Genomic DNA, 19,010 nt, shown 5'->3' on the forward strand with positions numbered 1-19,010 from the left:
AAATATTTTCAAGGCCCGAGAGTTCTTTTGGTGGCATTTCTGTTATCGTGTTTGGCGATCTAAGGCAGTGATGTCCAGTAAGTGATCGTTGGATATTCAAATCCTCATCAGGAGCGCATAATCCATACAGTGCGTTAGTTGGCTCTACTCTCTGGGATGGCTTCAAGTTTTTCGAACTTAACGAGATAATGCGACAGCGAGATGATCAACCTTTTGCAACCGCACCAAATAACATGGCATCGGCCGTAATGACGTCAGAAGATATTCGGTGGCTTAGGGACCGAAATATTCGGCAGTGAAGTTCCAAGAGATGTGATCCACTTATTTTATAGCAATAGCGAGACAGATAAGTACAATAAGGAGAAGCTATCATCGATTATGACTGCAGAATATACTTCAATAGCTTTAGAGTCCATCAAAGCCGAGCATCTTAACCCAGAAATCAAAAGAAAATATCTGGACTCTGTTAAGAGTTTCAAAACTTCGAATACACAAGGCTTGTGCACTTCATTGGTTCTCAAAACCACGGCTAAATATATGATGACAGTCAATGTAGATACATCAGATGGTCTTGTTAACAGAGCCACTGGTGTTTTAATGCAGATAGATCTCATCTCATCCAATACTCCCGAACTTCTTTGGATACATTTTCTCGAGGAAAGCGTAGGAGTTAACGCACGGTCAAAGCGCAGCCATAGTAACGAATCTTCTTGGACCCCAATTCAGAAAACTACAAAAAGTATACCATCAAAACGAACAAGTTACTATTGACCGAAAACAGTTTCCGATTGTAGCTGCAGAAGCTATAACTATTCATAAGAGTCAGGGAACAACATACAGCAAAGTGGTCGTTCACACTTCATCCAATATGCAAAGAGACGCATTGTATGTAACTTGTAGTAGGGCCACCACTGCGAACAGACTTTATATCGTTGGACCACTCATTCCTTCGAGACCCAAGCGGGACTGTCCTGTCGAGAAAGAGATGGAGATGTCTGTTCTGATCAGCTAATGCTCAAATCTTCTATTTGGTTCTTCGTTGAGGCTTCCACATACTCAAATGAAGCTTATAATATTCCTGGCTTTTCCACAGCAGTGCGGTCGGATTCCCAGTCCGTAGCCAGCGGAGCTAGACCGAAAAGAGGCATTCTTATATTCGTTAAGAATGAACTTATGAATCATTGTAGTATTATTGAAAGTAATCGATATTATGCGGATTCCGGGAACTTAGCATCTCCAGTGTTCGAGAAGGCTTTGTTTAAGTACAAATCTGTCGGTTGTTATTTACAGAACCCCCACGTATCCGTTGCGAAAGTTCGAAGCAGAATTTGAGGTCTTATTTCAACGGTATCCATTTTTAGATAGAAATTCCGTAGTGTTAGGAAATTTTAATTTATGCCTTCGTTCCCTTTCAGGCTGCTGTAAGACAATTTATGAATTCCTTTCAGAAAGAATTGTAGGTCATTGTTAGATTTGGACTCGTCCACAACCAATTGCAATACGCATATTGACTGGGCGTTTTCAAACATTTCCGATAGCAGGGCCACTGCGCGCACCTTTGAGACTATCTATAGTTATCATAGTGGAATTTTAGTTAATGTTAGAGAGGCAGAAAATTCGATTTTTTTGGTAATCAGACATTAGTGTTAATATTTAATATTTTGTATTATTTAGCCGTATTCTTAATTATATTATTATTTTAATCTTTACTTTTGTTAAAACTTTTTTATTTTGTTAATTAAGTTTGTCTGAAATATGTTTATGATTAATCATTTCTGTGTATATAGGTATTCATGCTAGTCTATATATTTTTTATAAAGGATTGGAATCCTTTTTTTTAATTTTTGGGGAATATAGAGCTTAAAAATGCTTTTAAAAGCAGCTCAAGTCGACTCGTAGGTCCACAAGATTATATTTTGGCTAGAGTGAGCGGCGTTTACGTATAAAATATATTTTATAACTTACATATGTAGATCATAAGCTCACGTATATACTGACTGAGTACCGGGTATAAAGTAGGGGTATAAAGTAGCTCACAACGTTCCCCCTCGTCTTTTCTTCCACTAATTACAATTTTCCAGTTCCACTCCGATTTTTCTGCATCCACTCGGTCTTAATATTTTTCTCCGCGAACGCGTCCATTCAACTCTGCACGATCAACCTTTTTCTTCCTTCTCTGCACGTTTTTCAGCTCAGAACCGGCGTTCTACTGGCTCTGCCGATCCAGCGTCAGCGTGGTCGTTATTCTTGCTGCGGCAGAAGGCTGGCGCCCTTGTTTTCACTCTCTTTCGGCGTCTGTTGCTGCGCCGGTGACTTTCGCCTCTCTTTCCCGCTGCTGGCGCATCGTTGCTGTTGGCTTGCGGCTCTCGTCGTTTCTCTACTGCCGCTGCTGCGTCGATGCTGTCGGCTTGCGGTTCTCGTCGTTTCGTTCTTTTGATTGTCGTTGATTCGTTGCTTGCTGACTTACGGCTCTCGGCGTTTTCGTCGTCACTCTTCTGCCGCTGCTGCGTCGTTGTTGTTGGGTTTTGGTTTTCGGCGTTTTCGTCGTCTCTCTTCTGAGGACAGATGAAGGGCTTTTCTGTTAGTTGGCATTTGTTTTCATGCTCCGTCTTGTCGACTTTCTGAAATCCCTCCTTCCCGCAGAATTAGCAATTATTTTTGAACTGCTGCTTTGCTTTGTAGCCAGAGCGATCTATCCACCCCTTCGGAGCGGTGTATGTGTATACACCGTCCTCCGAAAGGAGTACACACTCCCCTAGCATACGGTTATCCGGTTTCGGTGCTGGCTTATTTGTTGTTGACCTGTACGGGGCCCACCTGTACTCCGGTATAGTATTTCTGGTTTTCCGGGTGGATCGCCGAAGCCGCTGCTGTTGCAGTCTTTTATGCTGCCTGTCTTTTTTCTTTTTTTCCGAAGGGTCCTTGGCATTTATTTCTTTCAAAATTGTATTCCACAACTCGGCATCGCTGTCGGTGTCATTTGCTTTGCTCAACTGCGGGTCCGACGAAGTGAAATTGAACGTGGGTCTCTCTCGACACGACGTCATTCGCAGTGGCGTTGACGATGGTTGTGCGAATTGGTGGCCGGTGCCGGTGGTTCCTCCTCCCGCTCTTCTAACTGCTCAGTTCCGTTTTCTGCAGAGCTGTTATCAATTTCCACTTGTGGAATGTAGGGATATATTGTTGAGCTGAAAACGGACACATTGTGACGAGGAAAAATCCCAGAGAAAATCTCAAAAAAGTCCCACCAAACTTGAGCGCCAAATAGAAATTATTTGAATGTATGCACTTATAGTATTAATATACTAAATAGTATTAAGTATTTACCACCAAATACCAAAACATACCAAAAACGGGTTGCTTGTAGCATTCAGCTTTGTAGGAGTTACTGTATAGCCTGACAATTGCTTCAATCTGTATAAATGTAAATCTAAATTAATTCCGTTATAATTTTTTTGCTATAGTATTTATAAATACTAGGTTGAAGTCTAGTACGAACAAGCTAAATATAGTTTATTGAAATAACTATTTAACTAAGAAACTAAGACTGAAATAGGCAATTCCCAACAGCTATGGCTAAACTATCGATCTCGGAACTACTTGGAATAGCCTGGAAACTACACATCAAAGATGCTTCGAGAAAGAACCCACAAGCCTATTTTTGTATTTTTGGTAGTCAAATGAGAACCTTATGTACAACTGTTCTCGATTTAAAATAAGATTGCTGGATAGTGGTAATGAATTATCTCAACGTAGGAAACCAGTTAAGACTTGCCTTAACATCATGAGATATGCAACAATCGGTACAGACATATTGGCTCGAGAAAGATTGACGTTGCAGATCGTTGGTTAACATTTGGTTGGCTATGAGTACAAATATTATCCCAGTTCGAAAGGCGAACTATGGCTCTTGCGGAGCCCCTGCTCGAATTTATAACATTTAAAAATATTAACTTTCGGCAGACCATAGCAGGCTGTGTACGGATTCTGTTTACAATCTCAAGAATCAAGAATCACATGAATTATGTTTCTACGTAAACTGAAGCTTGAAGAGCGGAAGCGAAAGAGCATGTTCTTGATCAACTGGAATCTCTGGATGTGCATTTATCTCGTAGATTCGACGTAAAGAGCTTCGCGGATTGCTAAATGATGATGCAATTGCGATGTCTTTAATTCGGACATACTAAAAACCTCAATAAGAACAATTTTGAAATTCTGGCGAAGCGGTCAGTGACTCAACGGTGCCTTATGAGCTGGTCTGCCAGTTGTCCAGGCTGAAAAAGTTTCAATGGATTTGTGCGTGTTGTCCACGGGTCAGGTTCAGCATCTTTGCCATCTTTCTTCTCTCAACGAACTCTGTGTATCCTGCAACACCGTCCCTTTGGCGAATTTACTGAAGCTAAAGAACATTGTTTACCTCCACATATGCATGCCAATTACAGGCGATCAACTTCTGGACCTCCTCAAGCAGCTTCCGCGCCTAAAAGTTCTAAATTTTCGAAATTGCGATAAAATATACAATGTGAACTTAGTGAATAATTTTCGCACCTGGGTGAGCGACTATCCAGCTAGACTCGATGTATGGGTTATTTTCCACGTGGCATATTAAGAAACTACCTTGGTGGACGACTCTAGAACTAGCGAATCCATAGATTTTTCTTGAATAATTTAGATGCATGCATCTTTATTGAATGAATATCCAATTAGTTTTACCCAATAAATATATATTTGTTTTATTCTTTGCCAAGATCGCCTGGTTAAACGAGTTACTCATTATTTCATTGCAATTTTTTGAAACTGCTGGCTTTTTTAGATTAATTCAATTCCGGGAACTACTCGCTTAATGGATCACACGTACCGCGACACTAGCCCGATACTCTGTTTCCATCTTGCAGTAAGCTTTCTCATGCCTAATTGATGATTCAAAATTGATACCACTTAGCCTTGGGATTATATCACCATCACCTCGGATCGGATAACTCCATAGCGGGTGTATAAACCTCAATTGCGCGTCCAGGAGGTTCGACATCGTTTAGGATTGGAGCATAGGAGACGCTTCTACTGTTTACTTAATTCATTAATAGTATTCATATCTAATCATAGTCAACATACGAATCCGTATGATCACCATTTCTCTACAGGGCCTTTTTGTTATCTATTTATCTTTTTTTTATTTTGGACATTTTCGAAATTCAACCCAACTGTGATTTATACTGTGAATTATACTATTTTCTTTTCGTAGTGCTGCAGCTGTTCCAGATAACTTGCGTTCTGACTTAAATGATTGAACATCAGATTTGAATCGAGAACATTACTAGCTGGACCCCCGTATTCCGCCGGCAGACAGTCGTAGCCCACCATATCCCGCAGCTTGCTAAGATTTTTTCCATCGTGGGTGAAGATCTGCAAGTCAACAGAGTAATAGTACGAACATGTACGAACATTTGGGACTAGCAAACTGACCCTTTCCTTGAATTCCTTGTTCATGAATGGCATAAACAGCGTGGAGGTGATATGCATGAGGAAGCCGCGCTGTACGAGGTGGACAATGCGTTGGGTAAAGGGCAGAACTCCATTCTTCTCGTTCACCACCTTCATAAACGCTGGCGAAAACTGTCGCAGAAAATTCCGAGTGGTTCTAGGCAGTGGCACAGAATGGTCAAGCACATTCAATCAGGAAAGCAATTAGTTCTTCACGGACTTACCCTTGGAGATCGCAGATAACTGTTATGCCATTCTCCTGGACACGCGGCAGCATGAGAAGCGACTCAAAGATGAGATCGTCCATTTCTATGAGACCCTGCAGATAGTCTGGGAACTGCTCAAAAGCGTCCACCGTCTTGAATATTACCAGGACCCGTCCATTCTTATCCGCATGGGGCATCACAAATCGACAGCGCGTGCCGTAGAAAATCTTGCGATAGTGCTCAATCGGGTGTCGGGCCACCCAGCTGGGATGCTTGTGCTTGAAGTCGTAGTAGGCATGGATCGCCTGGTAGGCTTTGATTGTATCCCAGTGTGTGTAGTGCAGGAATTTTGTCAGAAATACGTCGTCTGTTCCCACCTGAAGCTCTCGGGACCCTGCCATTGATTTGCAAAGAAATATTCCGTGAATGGTCTTTGTTTATTGGGGATGCTTACTTTCCACCAGCTGCCTGAGTTGCTTGATTTTGAAAATCTGCTCGGCCGTGTACTCGACGCGAGTGAGCAGAAACATTTTGTCGGGTTGAAATTCGAAAAAGTCCAAAAGTTTTTATTTTTATTTTGCTTTGATAGGTTTTGAAAAGCCGAAGTTTAAGTTTTCTCTCTCTAGCTTAATCCAATACAATCCAATTCGATTCCATATAATCCGCTGACGATCTGCCCGCAAAGAGCGCTCGGTGCGCACTGACGGACTGGGCCAAAATATCAATGACATCTCGTTATGGTGTAGATTGTTTATTAGTTTTATAACCCGCACGAGCCTAAATTGTTAATGGCCTCCCACACTTGGGAAGACATTAAATTCGTCAACTTGAACTTGGTTCCTGTCTCCGTCATTACTGAATACTAAATTTGAATTCACTTTTCAAATTGTGAGCACGGTCAATAAAAATATACATTTGATTAGCCTCAGCATCCGAATCAATACAGCAATAGACAATACATCCATACTGAACAGCTCTTACTTTAGACGGGCATCTTTTTGACAAACAAATTCTAGTACGAGAGGTGTAGAAACTACTTTGGAAGTACTGTAAAACATCTAATTTCGTGATGATTCCTGCCCATAGCTAAATATAGATACATTCTCTTGAGCTACCATATATTTGTTAAAATAAATGTTGATTATAGTTTTGTCTGATTTCCTAAGACAGCTCTAAGTGAGCTCCAACTTGTCCCGAAAACCCATCAGCCTAAATCTTTAAGCGCAGCGCACTTATTTTTGCGAATGGATAAAGGATCACTATGCGGGACAGCTCGCCAGAATTTGTTGGTGAACAAAAAAGTCACCTTGCAGGTCCATCTGAAAATTGGCTTTTGTAAATTTATGGCTGCAGAATTTCGACTTTTTCCATAGTCCATCCACTATTGAACTGCTGAAAAATTGTTCATTAAAGCAAAAGTCTAAATTTCAAGCTATTATTGGAGCTGGTAGATTTGAGCGGGCGATGACCACATTTTGTGGGGGACTTTCCGCTCGCAGAATAGGTTTTAAGTATGGGAAACTGGGTAGAAGCGTGATAAAAATGCCATTAGGTATACTCTTATGGATCAACCAGAAAAAAACTTGATGAAACCTCCTCCAATCATTATGTGTATATATGAAAAACTTTGTTCCGCAACACCCTTAAAGTTACATCAGTTCCATCCAGTTGACCCGGCCACGTATCCAAGCCACAACTCATTTAACCGCCAGACGGACTGTAGCTGCGGCCAGCGGGTAAAAGACAAGAAGTAGGAAAAGTAGTCAACAGAACGCGAAAGGAAACTATAAGTACGATAATTGAAGAAAATGTCAGCTACACACAACGCTACGTGACTTAATAATGCCCCTTGTCTGTTCATAATAACGGTCCCAACGTGTTCTTCCCGGTTCTCCGCTCTGCCCCACAATTTGTGGGAAGTTGTTCTGTTTTTTGCGCTTTTGGTGATTTTCCATTTCATTTCATTACGGTTTATTGATCGGCTCAGAAAGTTGAGCGGTGGCCCGTGTCTTGCTCCAGAGAAAACTATTCAGTTTTTAATTATAAAAAATGTGGGATTGAGAAAAAGCGATTGATAGGCACACAGACAGACGACTCTCAATGACAGTTGCCATAAGAGCTTCGGAATGGTCAGGCGTGACTGTACTCGAAATGAGGAAATTAACATTGCTTTATGCATATAAAATGGATAATTTTCGATTTTGTTTTGTTTTGATGGCATTGTAAATGCTTGCATCTATAAATAAACCTTCCAAGCTGTTGACATTTTTTTATTTTCGTTGTGTAATTATGTGAGATTTGCAAAAAATATCTACATTTATTAGTGGCTCCCAAAATTGCTGTACTATCAAATGAGTATGGATTTAATCAATTCGAATTTGAAAATTCATAACAAAAATTTGTTGAGCTGCAATGCAATTTTCAATTTTAATAATTTAATAAGGGGTCAGCATATCCACTCCCAGACTAATCCTAAACTTTGGGGAGGTTTTCCTATGGTTAACCACGAAAATTCGGCTGCTTGTTGGAAATATTCATCATTTCATGTAAATTAAATTAGTCGAATATGTGACTTTTTGTAATTATCCAAAATCTATAAATAATGCATTCAATTTGAATGCTAAAATAATAAACATTTGGTTTTGCGGGTTGTTTTAGGTGTTTCGGGTTCAGCGTTCAGGATCATGATTTGGTTGTGGCCAGCAGCGGTCAAGCGGTCAACTCGATTGATACTCTAATGACACTTATAAAGCGGCTTGGAGCTATTTTTTTGCGTGGCAAATGCGTTCATTATGAAATTTGGGGAATGAAGCAAAACAAAGGTTCATATTGCCCCAGAAATCTGAAACTTGTAATATAATTTTATGACATCATTAGGCAAAGTTGAATGAGACAACTGAATGATTTAATCTCTTCTATTGCAGGTCCCATTCCTCTGCACGATAAATAGTCAGACATCTTTTGGGGGAACATCAAAACCAACTCATAAACGGTACGCTAAAAAAGAAACCCCTGTCTTTCCCGACATCTGAAAGAATGGCATCAAATTTGCAGACACGCCCACATCATCAGCGCCAGCAACAAATCACATTGACACCCACAATTTGGCACAAACCACACTTTCCCACTGCCCCTAAACGCGCCCACATAGTTGTGGGACCAGCGAAATGCAAAAAAAGCAAAAAATCCTATTCTGCCCTCAGACCTTATTCTCATGAGTGGACCATCGTAGACGAAAAAACAAATTACAAGTATTGTAAAGTGTCATTTTTCAACAAGGGAAGGCGGCGAGGAGGGCTGGAATGTGGGGCTGGGGGAGGTGAAATAATCATAATGGCCAAGCGCATATTTGAGACGAAATCTTGCGTGGAAATGTTGTAGAAACAATAGCAGGAAGCAGAAGCGGAAAAAGTGGGGGAAAAGAAACAAGAGAAATGTGAGCAAATTTCGCTGGCAGAGCACAAGAAATGACCGAGAAAGCACAGAGGAAAGCAGAACGAAGGAAAAAACTAAACCAAATTCCAATTTGTCAGGAATTTGTTCAATTTCAGTTTTGCTTCGTCGGGCCAGAGAACAGAGGAGCCCCCTCCTTGGCTGTGGGCCATGGAAATCTTCCCATGCATTGGCCATCTGCATGCCCCACACGTGCCGCCAGGCAAAACCATAAGCATAACGGGGCACTAGCACTCTTGCGGCAGTGGCCATTAAAGAGCCACCACGACAAATCGCACACATTTAACACGCACACAGAGGACCTGAGGTCCGAGCACTAGGGGACCTATGGGGGAAAAAACTGCATACTTAACAGGCACACAAAAAACCAGCAGGAGGAACAGCTGCTCAAAATGGCTCAAACAACGTCGCCGTCTGGCCAGGCCATGCCCATCGACGGTGATGGCAGCGTGACCTCGATGAGCCTAACGATAGCATCCACACTTTTTTCAGAAAATCGGCGAAGGAATTTAAATGTCGGAGTCCATTAAGAATATCATCGCAGCGATTTGAAATCAATCAATTTATCCTGAATCTATAAAGCGATTTCCATCTTTCCGTCCGTGTAGTGTGTCATGACTTAAATTGAACGAAAGGCGCGGTTTTAGAAGCTTCTAAAAGCTACACACCTCTCTCTTTTCTCTTTCCTTCCCAGTGGGAGGGTTTTCTGCCGTCTTGCAACGCTCCATAAACTTCGGTTGAACTTGACTTTCGTCTTCTTGACTGTCAATAATTGTATCATTAAAAATGCATTGCCAGGTAATCGACTTACATATGTATATGTGGGTGTTCAAAATCATAATTTTATGACTTATATGTAGATATATTGATCAAAAATCGTTAGAAAGTAGATAGAAATTTTTTAATACGCGCTGACTCAGTCATGCTGCCATCTCTATTCGAAGGCATGGGATAGAAGTAGGCAACAAACCATTTTCTTTGCTGGCTGCCGCCCCTAATGACATTTGTACGCCGTTGTAGACATGTGCAACTGGCCCGAAACGAAATGGCATCCCCAAAACTTGTCCGAGGCGTCCCTTCTTCTTCCCATAAACACTGCAGCTTGCAAATTTGCCATTGTCGGTGTTAAAAATGGTAAAACTTTAAGCGTCCGTTTCTCTGAATAAACCGATTTCTTTGGGGGTCCCATTTTTTACTTTGTCGTATTGCCAACAAGCTCTGCTGCTGTCTGCTGGCGATAAGGAGGCAAACGCGATTCTGAGAATTAACGTAAAGTGGCATTGACGACACACAGTTGATAAAGGACGATCTTTATTACACAAGAATGGGAGAGGTTCCGTCCTCCAGATGGCTAGCCTCGGCATACCGAAGTTTACATACCCTTGCAGTCCGACGAACGGTTCAGTCTTGTAAAAAAAATAATCTGTAATTCCCGAGCATAGTATTGTATTGATATTATAGATATGTACATATATATATGTATGCTACAGATATGGATGATCCCAAAAAATGTGTAATCTACTTTGAGAAAGGAAAAAAAAATGGTTTCTCCCCATAATTATAATAGATGAATACTCTATAGCCAAACCAATTCATTCATGTTGCCCTTTATGAACTGTTGTGTCTGCTGGCTGGCAAATAGAGAAAGATTTTTAGCTTACTCTCTCTCGGCCAGCACGACTACCAACACCGACTTTGTCTCCCCCATGGATTTGTAGCTCTGGAACGTGAGGGATTGACTAAGTCTGTCGGCACTGAGTTTTAATTGAATTTTGAGTGGCGTATTTAGGGATTTGTTATTTATAATAGACAGCGCACACAACCCTGGGAGATGTGGGAAATGGCAAGGCCTAACACGGGCACGGATGAAATGTGCAATGACATGAGTAAGAAAATCGAAAAATGTATACTTTAAAGTGCAGTTGGAGCAATGAAATAGCTCGCATTTAGTAAGTTAGTTATAGTTCTAACAAAAAAGGAAATCTAGCTTTGAGAAGACTGAATCGGAAAGGCAAACTTTCTGACTTTTTGAAAGCAGAGAGGAAAGCACTACCGATGCCAGTGCCAGTACACAACATAGCTTCCCTTTGATGCATTTTCGTAAGATGAGATCGCAATATAATTTCAAAAAGCCTTAATCTAGAAGATACAACTCAAAGCTAGATCTTATGTTAGCCGTTGAGCACATATGTAGAGATATCATTATGGTTTTGCCCTACCCTATTCCGACCCGACTGCTGCTGGTGATGAGGATGAGGCTGGCGATGACGAGACCCTGATTACGATCAGCTCCATTGTTGTATGCATCATCAACTGCGCATGAATAATTTTCCCCACAAGCAAATCCGCTATGAATTACACACACGCATACATTCATAAGAATGGGACACTCAGACAATCCGCTGCCAGCTTCCAGCTCCGGCTTTTGGCATACTTTTCTCTCTCATTTTTTTACGACTTCTGTATGCTTTATGTTGAGGCACGGGAGTAGGGCAGAGGAAAGCCGGCTGTGATTTACCGTCAACATCTTGGCAATGGAAATCATCAGTACGCTGATAGCTCCTTGTGCGACTAGACTGGGAGAAATATTTACTGCGTACGTTGATGGAATTTCTTGGGTTGATCTGATCTGAAAAGGCACCAAATCCAGTAAGAAGTAACAACGAATGAGAGCCTAACGGGTATATATATATCCAGAAGAATGAATCAAGCAGAAAACTTATATATTAAATCTCTCAATTTACACTTTCCATATTTAAATTTTCCAGTGTAGTGCTTCATCTGCCATTGTCTTGGCGTTCAGAGTGCACAAATCTATTTTAATATTTTCTTATTTGCCACTGACATTTACGAAAAAATCACATAAATTGCTGCACACAGCCTTTTTGCCTGCTGCTGTGGTTGTTGCTGCTGCCCCAAGCTGCTGGCTGCTGGTGGGGCAGATCGAGCTGTGGCTGGGGCAACTGAGCTGCAGGAAAGAGACACGGACTACCTTAGGAGTTGCTTCAAGGGAGTACAACACCACTAAAAAGGTTTCTGTTCCCATTACTCGAAGAGTGCAGAGTAGAGTATTTTGGATTCGTGCACCTGAATGCAACATGCTGGTAGTGCTACAGACCGCATAGATTACTATATGAATTTATACAAGTGTATCATCTAGTACATTCAATACACCATTATCAAGAAATATACATCAAAGCTTGCATTGGCATAGTTATTTTAAAGATATAATCAAACGATGCGTAACTAGTTAGTTTTTGTTCTCGAGTACCGGGTATGTTATGGTCGGGATGTGAACTCTGGCGTTCTTACTTGTTTCCTTTACTATTATTCCCACGTACTTAAATTTTTTCTTGCTGTAGTAGCATAGATATTCACACATACTCGTGCGTTACACACACACACACACACACACCCGTGTGTGCGGAGGACAACGACGATGACGTCGACGGAGAGATATGCAGAGATATAAAGCAATTTTCTACGTAAATACTTTGTAATGGATTTAGTAAGTAGTAAAGTATGACGCGTTTGCCATCTAGAGCATGTCGGCATACATATTTCTGTGGGTCCATGGGTGTGCTTGTACGTACGAGAAGGAGGCTTTGTGTGTGTGTGTGTGTGTGTCCCATGTTTGATATTGTAAATCTCAGCATATATATTTTTGCGCATCATATAATTGATGAAAAAGTATTACAGCGATTTTCAGCGGCATTTTGTTGTTGCACACGAGTGCTCGTACTTGTGTGCGCAGACAGTAATGTCTTCATGTGTCTGTGTGTGCCTTGGCTATAGCCTTAGTAAATGGAGCGTAGTGAGTGAATTATATTTAATGCTTTGTGTAATTTAAATATAATAAAACCTCGTACGTCTTCCATTTTCTTCGGGGAGCCAGAAAGCGGCACAAAGTATTACGGCGCACAGCCAGCCAGACAAATAAAAAAATCTAACATACTTTTGCGGACATATAACAAAGTCGTAAAATGTATTATGCTCATGCCTTTCTACACAGTTGAGTGTGTTTCCCCAAAAGCCATGCAATAATTTTTTAGTGCCGTTACATAGATATTTAAAAGCATATATTTATTAGATGCTGGTAATGCATAGAAATTTAATACAACACCGGTTGCCCTTCAAAGACCCAGAACTTATTGTATATATGTATATATACATATATATATACCAGAATCTCACCATAAGGTTGATGGAGACCCTGGAGCACTGTACTAAAGAACACCCTAACTTTTAATATAAATTTCTGTGCTGAGCTAAATAAATTGGATACCATTCTTTTATAAACACCGCTCTGTACTCTGTTTAAAATTCCAACTCTTAACTGGTTTCAAACACACTGAATCGCATATCCTGTGCACTCAATATTTTCAATTGCATTCGCAATGAATTCTTTGCATGGTATTCCCCATTTTGTTAGCTACCCACCCCCACCCGTACACCCGTACCACTCACCCTTGCAACAATCGGTTAACCAAAATTTGTTCACATACAACTTGATTAAAAAACCACAATAACCCCTATACGAAAACAACCCAACAAAAGCGGAAAAACACACGGTAGCGTGGGGCGGGGGGTGAAATGGACAATGAGCATTCGATTGTAGATTGTGGATACAAAACTGTTTCAATATGACGCCACCGACATGTTGTGACAAGGAGGTCAGCCACAGGGTAATTTAAATGAAATGAACAACAAATGCACTCCCACTCGTAAAAGAAAAACAAAGCCAGAGCAGAGCAGAGCGGAGCCATGACACTCCCAATGCCGCCACACCACACCATGCCGTGCGACATGTGGCGCAAGTGCTGGCCAAAAATAAATGGCAGCTGTAAATTCGAGCCATCGAAGGACTGAGGGACAGTCCGAAGAGCAGTCCGAAAGAGTTCACTGGTTGGGTGCCTGATGATTGGAGGGCCCTAACCGCTGGCCTAGTCCCAGTCCCAGTCCCAGTCCCAGTCCCCCCACATATTGCTTTTCAAATTGGTCATCGACTATAATAAAAAAAAGACGGAATGGATACAAAAGGAATGAGCGGGTCGGGTTTTTATGGCGTTAACAAATTGCTTTTTATAACACAATTTTGGATGGGTATCGGACAATAATACTCAACCATTTGTTTCTGACTAGCATGAGATTTGCCCGGGATTGGTATTTTTGTTTGTTTCAAAAATAGCTTGAAATAAAAAGATCAGAGTTGCTCAATTTACGGGTGTGTGCTGTGGCTCATATTAAAATAAAATGGTGTGGTCAGGGATGAGCTATATGGAGACCGTCTCACAGCTTCCAATTCAAGAATCAGTCTTTCCCTTAGACAGACGACATTTGTATCGACATTCGACATTCGTCCCATTATGTTCACATTTCCCAGCGATTTTCCCATTGTAGATTCTCAGGCATTCCCGCATTGCTGAATGCAATGCAAGTTGAATGCATTCTTAAATGGAAACTGCGCTTTCCAACATCTCCGACAAACAGCAGTGGAAACTAGTATTATAAAAATACAAAAATAAATTTGTCGTGCAGCGATGCAAAAAGGAAAAAGTTGCCTTGAATTGCACTACGAATCAGTCTAGCGTGCTATCAATTACTGTGGCAAGTGTTGCACGTGCCACAGACACGGACACCGACACCGACACCGATACCAACACCGAACCGTTCTTCACTGCTCACACTGGCATCTAGAGTTAGTCCTTGGACCCACGATTCAGCTGGGACAGCCTGCTCATCCCGTTGTGCTGCTTGGCATTTTGCTTCCAGTTTTTTTAGCATCAGTTCCATTCCTTTTCTAATTTCTTGTCGCACTTTGGCCGTTGTCTTGGCTCCTTCTATTGCAACGTTTTGTAAGTGGCATGAACATCGCTGTACTTTCTTGACAATTTGTCTGCTCTTTTTCCTTCCTCTGTTGGCTGCTTTTTGAGTGCTTTCAATTGTTGCACAATTTTTTAATTTGTTGCGTGGAAAGGAAATGAAAGAGTTGCCATTGCTGGGGGAATTTTAATCTAAAATGGGTGGCATGTGGCATGGGATGGCCCAATGTCCGATGACACTTGCGCTTAGATTTTAATAATTGGTTTGCCCTGTTCCGGACATTCTTTGCCATTCTAATGCCAATTAAATCCACATTATGCCGCAAATCCTGAACACTGAAATTTATGCATTCAATTAACCACAAATGAGCACACAGTTCTCACATGTTCACGCATTTGAAGCCCCCACAATGTCATAATAACTCAAGCAGCCACAAAACAAAGCAAAATCCACATTTTGTGTTTGAATCGAATTCGGATTGCTTGGATCTACAGTCCAGTGGAAATTGCCATTTAAATTTATGCAACGCACTTAGCCCTGAGGTCTTGCAATCAGCCTAATCCCATATGATATTGTTGCTTTAATTCAAACAGAAATCGAGTCAGAAACGTCGATGCCACTATGCTCTTAAGGGTTATGTCATGTTATTTATCTCAACTTGAAAGCTCTTACTGGATGACTTGAACCGATCGTGTCATGAAATATAATATAGGGGAAATAACGTACTGACCTGCAGCTTAAAATTTCCTTCATCTTTAGTAAGACCATACGTGGCTCTGTAAATCAAATATTTTCATAAGCTCTCTGCCTTACGAGAATGTGCAAGCTTCCTCGCATAGTCAGTATTCTCTGCCCGTATCCGATAAAATGATCATTTCATTTTCATATTAAATACCAAAATGTAATAAGCATTAAATTTGCTGCAATTCGTTGCAGCAAGGAGCATACGAGAGCTGACAGGATGTTGCAATTACAATGTAATTACAACCCACAGTCGGAGAACGTTTTAAATTTTGTATGTCCTGTGCAAATGTCTAAATGCGAGAACGCCCCCGAAAAGGATTATGCCAAAGCACTATCCGAGCGTCTGAGCATCTCTGAGTGTGCGTGCTTGTGGAGAGTACAGGACAGGAGGGAACGCTCCACTTACGAGTAAGTAGCAGCTTATGACATAAACATACGAGTACGATATGAGCTGGCTCTCGATGTCGGTAATAAAATTACGCTTAAAATGTGGCATGTAATTGTCAGGTCCTTAGTCCTCCCTTTGTCTCTCCGGCTCTCAAGCTATCTACTCGCCACCATCGTCTAATTGCCGCAAGTGTCTCTGCCTTTGTACTTTAATTAGTATTACGGATCTAAGCCGGCATTTTGATTCTTAAAGCGCACTCAACAAGCGCTCAGTAAATACGAGTACTCGCTCCGGCTAAACCAACTAGTGGCCCCAGCTCTCCAATCCCCTGCGCCCACCGCTGCATTCTCCGGAGATGTTTGGTAATCAAAAGTTAGTACTGACTGCAAATTAATTTCCTGGCCACGTTATGCAGCAATTGCAGTTTCCAGTCTCAATTACGGGAAACTTGCTGCAATGCATAAATTTCGAGCACACGCCAGCCACACACGGGCCGAGGCCGAGGCAGAGGCCGGGGCCAAGAATCAATGATTAATTTTATGTGGTTCGGAGTTCGATATTAGCAGCGGCTGCTGTAGGGCTCTAATGTACCCTGGGAGTCTTTGGATAAGAACGGCGGGGGCTGTGTGCACATAATGTAGCCAAGTTAAATGAGTTATTAGCATTGGCTGGATTTGGGTTTGATTAGTAAAATCTATGGCAAAAGTTTAATGTGTTATGCTAGTGGAAATGTACTGCATCAATCAGCAAGAATCTTATGAAAAATAAACTCACTTCTTATTCTGTCCCTCCACCTAATATAAATCCCTAGACAAGGCATTGCACTTTGCTGTTCACACTCATACCGCCATTTCAATTGACAAGAACATGGCTCAAAGAACGCCCAGATCATTAAAAAACAGAATGTGTGACATTGTGTCAGGCATAATAATAAAATTACAATTGAGACTTGGCGACAAACAAACGCGGAAATGTGCAAAATCAGCGCAAAAACTTTGGTGGGGGAAGCACTGATTCTGGGGGCGTCCCTCAAGGAAATGTCAAATCAAATTTATTGACTTTCATTGTTCGATGGGAGGGAAGATGGGAGGTGACTACAACTCCGAGCTCAGGCAGAAGTCGCGTTCATTGAAATGTGAAAAGCCAATGACAGGGGGCGAGGGCCAACAATGTGCACCTTTCTTTTCCTCGGTCGCTCGTTCCTGGCGGCTCCTCCTAGCGGCACTTGTCGATTTGTCCTGCACTTTTCGTATTTGTGCGCGATTAAAGCGCCGCTTAGCACGTTTGAATGCCTTTCTCCCGGCCTCCAACGCCCCAGTCGTCGAGCTATGCAGCCCTGAGACAATCAGCAGCCCCCCCATAGCTCTTTGCTCATTCCCCGCTCAATATCTCCTGGATTTTTCCCCCATTCTTCCCTGATTTCCAACAACTCTGAACAATGCCTGCTGGCAGTGCTATAAAAATCATATGCTTCCTTTCATTGCAAGGGTTTGGCTTTAGCTTTTTTGCCTCTTCTTTGCCAGTCGACTTTGGTCGACTCCCTTTGTGTCGGGATAAGTTTGACAATTATTTGCATTGTTCAGTGAAGTCGTTTGCTCAACATGCACATGAATCGGTAACTACAACATGAGTGGGTCCGTAGTTATAGCTCACAGTCGGGGCAAGTCTTTTGTACACTGTTCGATGAAGTTTCAGAGGTCTGATAGGGGGTAATATTGAGATGGACAAAAAGGAGACAATGTTTTGGGGCGAAAAAATCACTTTGTGATATCTTTGGCCAGCCAATCATGATCGTCGTCAGGAAGAAGCTTATTGGTTCCATAATCCTGATCACTAAATTAGCGGCCGACTGTTCTAGCAAATCAGAATGTTTTAGCATTGCCCGGAACTCAAATCGGGAAGTACTATATCACCTTTATCTTAGTAAGAAAAAAACCATGATTCATTCATCATGATTGCTGCCCAAAAAATACGTTCAACTTAATAATAATTAAGGACTTTGTGATGAAGTTAATCCGCATTCCGAATCCGCACTAATAATCGCTATGCCACAGTTTTCACATTTCACAAGAAAATCACTTTATTCAGTCGGTGACTGCCGGAATCCTGCAACCAATTTTTCCCTCACGGAAATGCAGAATAAATGTTCTCCGTTTGACCCGAAAGCCTGTTGCCTCTCTCGTTGACTATTCAGGCTGGTCTGAAAGGCCTGCTGCCAAAACCGGAGTTCTTTTTGATAAAATTGCCTCTCTCTGCTTCTTTGGCGGTTGTCTTGTGCGGCTTCTTTTTAAATGGCTGTTTCCGCTTCCTGTTCCGCTCCGTTTCGTTTGACTTGTCTGCACGTAAATTTTGTGCCATTTTGCCGTAACAAAATTTGGTTGTTCTTTTTCTCAAACTCAGCCCGAGCCGACCTCTCGACTCCCTCATTCATGTTGGCGGTAAATTTTAGTACAATGCATATATAATCTTTTTCACTTATCTTTGCATAGTTTCCCTTTGCTGCAGCAAAACTTTTTACGGTCTGAGGTTAAAAGTAGCGTCATACATTTCCAGCAGCCCACCTCTCCGCCCACTCCGCCCCGTTCAGCCATTCCAGATTCGCGTGCGCGTTGAGAGCCATATAATGAATGAAAAGTTGGCAGGGAGTTGCAAAAGGTTGCGGCGGCTGCCACCGCCACTGACGCTGCCGCATGCAAAAGGTGCAAAGGCATCGCAATTTTTGCTGAATGGCAGGGTTTAGTTTTTCCACTTGTCGACAATCTTGTGACAGATTTATGGGTTAATTATTGTGAATAGTGCGATGGGAGTGAGCAACACTGAAACATGGCAATAGATAAAGTAGAATGAAATCCCATTTCTTAGATTATAGCACTGAGAAAGTAGTTATATTCAAATTGTATCATTTCAGTATTTGA

At 41.7% G+C, this 19,010-nt stretch overlaps 1 protein-coding gene across 1 annotated transcript; it reads right to left on the reverse strand.

Annotated features, from left to right (window-relative positions):
• Positions 1-5,134: 5,134 nt before the first annotated feature.
• LOC108164278 lies at positions 5,135-6,374 on the reverse strand. Its single transcript, XM_017299924.2, has 4 exons — positions 6,142-6,374; positions 5,706-6,081; positions 5,464-5,638; positions 5,135-5,403 (listed from the first exon to the last, which is right to left on the reverse strand). Exons 1-4 carry the CDS (start codon positions 6,215-6,217, stop codon positions 5,221-5,223), a joined length of 810 nt encoding a protein of 269 aa, XP_017155413.1. The 5' UTR covers positions 6,218-6,374; the 3' UTR covers positions 5,135-5,220.
• Between the last annotated feature and the right edge of the window lie 12,636 nt (positions 6,375-19,010).

The sequence above is a fragment of the Drosophila miranda genome, chromosome 4, assembly GCF_003369915.1.
Source record: "Drosophila miranda strain MSH22 chromosome 4, D.miranda_PacBio2.1, whole genome shotgun sequence".
Classification (NCBI taxonomy): domain Eukaryota; kingdom Metazoa; phylum Arthropoda; class Insecta; order Diptera; family Drosophilidae; genus Drosophila; species Drosophila miranda.

Bases quoted from the DNA above. Each gene is read 5' to 3' on its own strand.
- LOC108164278 (XM_017299924.2), bottom strand. From the start codon at position 6,217: ATGTTTCTGCTCACTCGCGTCGAGTACACGGCCGAGCAGATTTTCAAA. The intron at 6,082-6,141 runs GTAAGCATCCCC...AATCAATGGCAG, and splicing joins ACTCAGGCAGCTGGTGGAAA to GGTCCCGAGAGCTTCAGGTG. The intron at 5,404-5,463 runs GTCAGTTTGCTA...GTTGACTTGCAG, and splicing joins ACAAGGAATTCAAGGAAAGG to ATCTTCACCCACGATGGAAA.